Below are 5,543 nucleotides of genomic sequence, written 5' to 3'. Positions count from 1 at the left end.
CAGCCCCTCTATATTGGATCTAAATGTCATTTATAGTTCAAGCTATTTGACTGCTAGTCCCCCTGTACCCCAGAATAGCCCACAAAGACCTGGAAGTTCACAAGGAAAGGGATATCAAGAGGCTCCATTTTCTAGAATACAAAAGAATCACACCCCAAAAATCTGATTCATAGATGTGAAAGTAGGATACTTAGGGCAGAGTAATTTGGTTAGAACTGTGTGGTATGACTGCTCACACTTGGTGCTGTGGGTAGCAAGAAATCATCCAAGTGGGCACAGATACTACTGGGCAAAATGTCACTGCTGCAATGAATTTGGCACCCTTTCTGGAAAGAAAGAGGCCAATCCTCACGGCAAAGGACATATAAAAGTAAAACTTTTTGTGAATATTATTTTTGTTTAACTTAGCAGAAAACAAGGACTGACATAAAAAGGCTTATCAGTGTTTTTGCAGCATGCAAAATATTCTGGTAGACTGGTAACTACTTCAGAGAAATCAGGAACCAAAATAAAAATGATTATGAAAACATCCTTTAAATCTGAGCTGAAACGATGGCTTCTTTGCTTGTTTCCTTCTTTAGCTTGCCTGTTTGGTTTTTTTTGAAATCTCTCTTGCTAATTGTCCTGTAGTCATGGTATGTACCAGATAGCCAAGAAAGCTGACATGGTGAAGTTATATACAGCATCCTTGTGACCTTTTTCCAGTGAAGATACATGTCTGTCCAATAAAGCCCAGGCCAAATGACAGTGACAGCTGTCTTGTGGCATTCAGTTTGAATTAAACAGGTTTGCTCACAAGTCAGGAGCAAGTGTTTCATTACAGACTGTGCACCAAGATCAGCATAAGCCCCCAAAAGTGTAACTTTCCCTCAGCAGCTATGGAAACTGTTCCGGTGGACTGAGATGCACTTCACAGGCTCCTCCCTGTCTCCTTGCTTTGACTTTCCCACCTCCTGCAGGCTGTCATCTTCTGTTGGCATTTGCATATTGCAAGGGAATAAAACCTCAGTTCTCTCAGGAGTGAACCAGAGTGTTATGGGAAGTGAGCACTCGAAGAACGAGGAGCGAAGGAACATGGTTTTCCTTAGGAAAGGCCCGAAGCTGCCTGCATGGGAAGACGCCCTTCTGGCAGGGAGAGAGCCCAAGTCACTGCTGAAGCGGGGATTGCGTTATGTCAGCTTGAGCCTCATCATGAAAGGGATGACCACCACGCCTGACTTCTTGTGGGGACTGCATGAGGTGCAGAAGCTGAACCTCTCACGCAACCAGCTGGTGGTGATTCCTCCTTCCCTGGGGAAGCTGGACAGGCTGGTAGTGCTGAACTTGGGTGGCAACTGCCTCAAGTGCCTACCTAAGGAGATCGGGCTGCTGAGGAACCTGAAGGTCTTGTTCGTCAATATGAATTGCCTGAAAGAAGTGCCAGCAGAGCTCAGCTTGTGCAGGAAGCTGGAGGTTCTGAGCCTCTCACACAACTGCATCTCACAACTGCCTTTGAGCTTCACTGACCTGACAAATTTGAGGAAACTAAACCTCAGTAACAACCGCTTTGTGCAAATTCCCCTCTGCATTTTCGCCCTGAGAAGCTTAGACTTCTTGCACCTAGGGTCCAACAAGCTGGAAAACATCGCAGAGAGCATTCAGTATCTGGTCAATCTGCAAATCTTTATCGTGGAAAACAACAACATACGCAGCCTGCCACGGTCCCTGTGCTACATCAGCACTCTGGAGTTACTGAACGCCGACTACAACGCCATCCAGACGCTGCCGGATGACCTGTACCTGCTGCGCCGGCTGCGCCGCATTGCCTGGAACCCCATGGACAAAGGGCTCCACATCGCCCACAACCCCCTGGCCCGGCCCCTGCCCGAGGTCGTCGAGGGGGGGCTGGACGTCCTCTTCAGCTACCTCAGGGACAAAAAGGAGCACAACTGAGCTTCCTCTGAGCTCGGGATTAAGCCTGTCATTGAGACTCAGTCACATCGGAGAGCTTTCCTGCACAGGCATTTCCACTTCATAATGCTTGGATTTTGAAGGCTATGGATGGCTTTAGTAACAGTTGGAGGAAAGCAAGTAAAGTATGATGGTCTTGATTAAGTGGCAAGAGCAAACTTTCTAAAAATAGCCCCCTCGTAACCTTCACTGTTGTGGTACTTGGGGGTTTTTATAGAAACAAAAATACAGCACAGTCACGATAAAATATTTGCTCTTCATCTGACAGAAACAAATTAAAGCAGACTGCAAACATGCAGAAATGTGTATTTGACAGCTATTAGGCTGAAGAAATATTAATATAAGTTAGACTTTCTCTCTGTGATTGTAATTGCATTTCTACTCCTGGCTCACTTCTTAATACACAGGTAAACCACAACATAAACAAACACTGCTGTCCAAGTGAATTTCAAGGAAAATGTTTGCTTTTGGCAGTGAATATATCCTGAGCTATATTAGCTCACAGACAATATATTACTGGTCAGTTCAATATCACTTGTTGTTTACCCCACAGCTGTGCTCTGGCATGTGTAAATTACAGGTAGAGATTGCCAGTGACGAGGCAATTTGCCAGCTCTTTGGAAGGAGATCCCAAACTTCCCCAGAGCTCCTACTTCCCCTGGTGAGACAAGCAGCCCTTCACATGGAGTCTCCTAGGATGATGACAGCAGTGCTTCTCATCAGCTGGGAGCAGCATCTGCACAAAGCACAGAAAGGACTGTGGCTTCTTCCCTCACACAAAGGATGGAGTTGCTCATTGCTAAATGTACAACTGCTCTCCTTTCCTGTATCCCTGCAATCCAAGCTATGGAGCAACTTTACTCAGGAGGCAGAACATCTCCACAAGGTGAAATATTTCTTTCAGGAAAAGCAGTATCAACCCAGTCATCACCTTAAGTAAGAGCTTCAGAAACAAATAGTTTTTGTTTTAAACAATATTTCTGGGATTTTCAGTATCAGCCAGTAGCATAGAAGTCAGGTCTTATGTGGTTTCTCATATTGATCTTCTGTGAATGTCCTTCATCAAAGTTTTATCTGGTAATAAAGAGGCAGTATGAGAGAGCTGTTAACAATTTATGCAACTTGGGGCTTTTTGTTCCTTCACACCAGTATAAAACAGAAGCAGCTCTGTTGAAATCAGTTGAGATAAATGCTTGTAATGGCAGTGTAAGAGAGGAATGAGACTGTAATTCTTGAGCTAATTCTGTGTATTAAAAGCTGTTTTCAATGTGCTTCCTATGTCAAATCTCAGGAACCGATTATTTTCTAAAATTCAATTTGTTCAAAATTATGAAAGTCTGTGAAAGACCAATTCTGCTTCTAGTGAAGTTAATGGACAATGCCTGGCTGAGGGAAAAACTCAGCAGAGGTAGGAGCAGCCTGATAACAGCAGACAATTATGTAATTCATAGATACATGTGAGTAAAGGCAGCACCTTTGGTCACAGTGACATTATTGGTGTGATACTGAATACCAGCAATGAGGAGCCCGTGCTCACAGAATATTCCACCTTGGGTCTGCCTGCCCTGATATTTTATTGTGTTGGATTGTTTTGTGTATGATTTTTTATCTTAATTGAGAATTTCAGTGTTAGGCCCAGAAATCACAGTCTCCAAGTGTGCAGTCAAGGACAAATCTTATGTTTCTAGCAAACATGAAACAATTTTGAAGGGTATTTTTGCTCAAGCATTAAGAAAACAAAGCAATAAAACAAATATTTTGTGAATTTTTCATAACTTAGTATATCTTTCAAATGCAAAGGTATTTTATGTGAAGCTTTACATATATTTATTTCACCCATGCAAAAGTCCAAGGTTTTAATGACCAATGCATGTTATAAATTAATATGTGATTCCATTGGCGACAAGGAATAAAGCTGCAATTATTTTTAGAAATACCAAGAGATAATTCTTGGAGGGGATTAGGGCCAGATTATTAACTTTCCTAAATGCCCATTTCATATTCCTAAGTCTGGCATTCACATAAACACTGCAATATTGCTTTGCAGGAAAATTAGATGCCTATGGCATTAATCACCTGAAAAGATTTTCCACGTGTCAGTCCCCAGGATTATGTGACACCGGATAGCCTCTGATATGATCTGACTCGAAGAGGTATGCACAGTAATTTACATGGAAGATATGAGGCTGGACTCTGTGTGTTCATTAGGATCCCACTACGAGGGTGAGACACAGTGAACGATTCAAGAACATGATCTCCAGACAGAGGATTAAAAGGCAAATTTGACATAATCAAATGCATCTGCAAAACCAGTTATAATATGAAGTGCAATACCAATAATTTAAAATTAAATTATTCAATTGAATAATAATGACCTTTTACTCAAGCTAATAAACCTTTGCAAGCATATGAAACACATAAAAGTGACTGCCTTTTCAAACAGAATAATAAAATTGATTGAATAAATGGTGCTTTAATGTATAATTCAGATTTTGCCATTAAGAAAATAATTTCTACTGATCTGCTTTAGTTTTCTTTCATTCCTCAGTCAAAGCCCCTGCAAATACCTTTCTCAGAGATACAGAAAATTATTTCTCATGACTGAGGGTAGTGTTCTTCCTGTAAAAAGAAAAGACTGTATACCACTGTTATTGTATAGAAGCATGCATGAAAGGCAAATAATGGCATATGCATTTGCATCTGAGTGGGAGGAAGACAGAAGAAGCAAGCAAGGGCACAGGAGGGAGATAGAATCTGTAATGTCACGTGCTGGCTCTAGTTTTGAACAGGGCATTAGAAAAGAATTGGTGGATCTTCAGCATTGTCATCTGATATTAGCTGTGCAGATAACAGGGGAAAAAGGAACTGAAAGGCTGCAGGGTCTGTAGTCATATCTCATCATCTATGACAACAGTACCACTTCTGTGTGTATCAAATGATACAAGTTTAATTTCATAACCTTTCAGAGGACTCTATGTGGAATATTACTCTTGTTTCTGGTAGGCACTGAAGTTTTCTCATCCTAAGCCTCACGGCAGCATAATTTTGGATGCATCTTATTATTTTTAGTGGTAGTAGTGTTCTTCCTAGGAATGGAAAATGTGGGATCCACTCATGGAAAGAATCCTTTTCTGGCACAGTGGCTTTTCTATGGCTGTCACTCAGAGAAGCTCTCAAGGTGCTTAGAAAAACTCTTGAGGTGGACAAAAAAAAAGGGAAAAAAACAAGAACAAAGTAGAAAGAATATAGTCAGGGGTCAAGTTGGTTGGGATAAATGTAATATACAATAGGGCTATAGAATTTTCTTCTCAGCTGTCGTCAATGACGCTGGTTGTACATTTGGTCAGATCTGGTGAGAAGGCTCCACCTATTCTTACTTTAAATTGAAAAGAAAGCTGCATTCTGTCTAAAATTTAAAGTCTAGTCAACAAGCAAAGCCTTTGAAAACTGGAAGGCTTCAGGCTTTTGGCCTAACCAAAGTTAGCGATTCAGCCTTTGACTGAAAGAAAAAAAATTTCTTCTGAAGTGTTGCACTGATACCTGACTGGAAGTTAATGCTGAAATGTCTTGCACCTACTGCTCTGAGGCTACTC

At 41.5% G+C, this 5,543-nt stretch overlaps 1 protein-coding gene across 2 annotated transcripts; it reads left to right on the top strand.

Moving 5' to 3' along the window:
* Window positions 1-857: 857 nt before the first annotated feature.
* LRRC30 (leucine rich repeat containing 30) lies at window positions 858-5,247 on the top strand. 2 transcript variants are annotated; one of them, XM_036397005.2, is made up of 2 exons: window positions 858-2,836; window positions 3,998-5,247. In XM_036397005.2, the coding sequence occupies exon 1, from the start codon at window positions 904-906 to the stop codon at window positions 1,930-1,932; it is 1,029 nt and encodes a 342-aa protein (XP_036252898.1). In that variant the 5' UTR covers window positions 858-903; the 3' UTR covers window positions 1,933-2,836; window positions 3,998-5,247. The 2 variants fall into 2 exon arrangements, with proteins under 2 accessions (XP_036252898.1, XP_036252889.1); XM_036396996.2 differs by having other exon boundaries at window positions 858-2,886.
* Window positions 5,248-5,543: the final 296 nt, after the last annotated feature.

Source organism: Molothrus ater, chromosome 1 (genome assembly GCF_012460135.2).
Source record: "Molothrus ater isolate BHLD 08-10-18 breed brown headed cowbird chromosome 1, BPBGC_Mater_1.1, whole genome shotgun sequence".
NCBI lineage: Eukaryota > Metazoa > Chordata > Aves > Passeriformes > Icteridae > Molothrus > Molothrus ater.
The sequence above is the reverse complement of the archived record's forward strand: the minus strand, read 5'-3'. Positions and strand labels throughout refer to the sequence as shown.

Excerpts from the sequence above, each read along its gene's own strand:
- LRRC30 (XM_036397005.2), top strand. The coding sequence starts at position 904 with ATGCACTTCACAGGCTCCTCCCTGTCTCCTTGCTTTGACTTTCCCACC.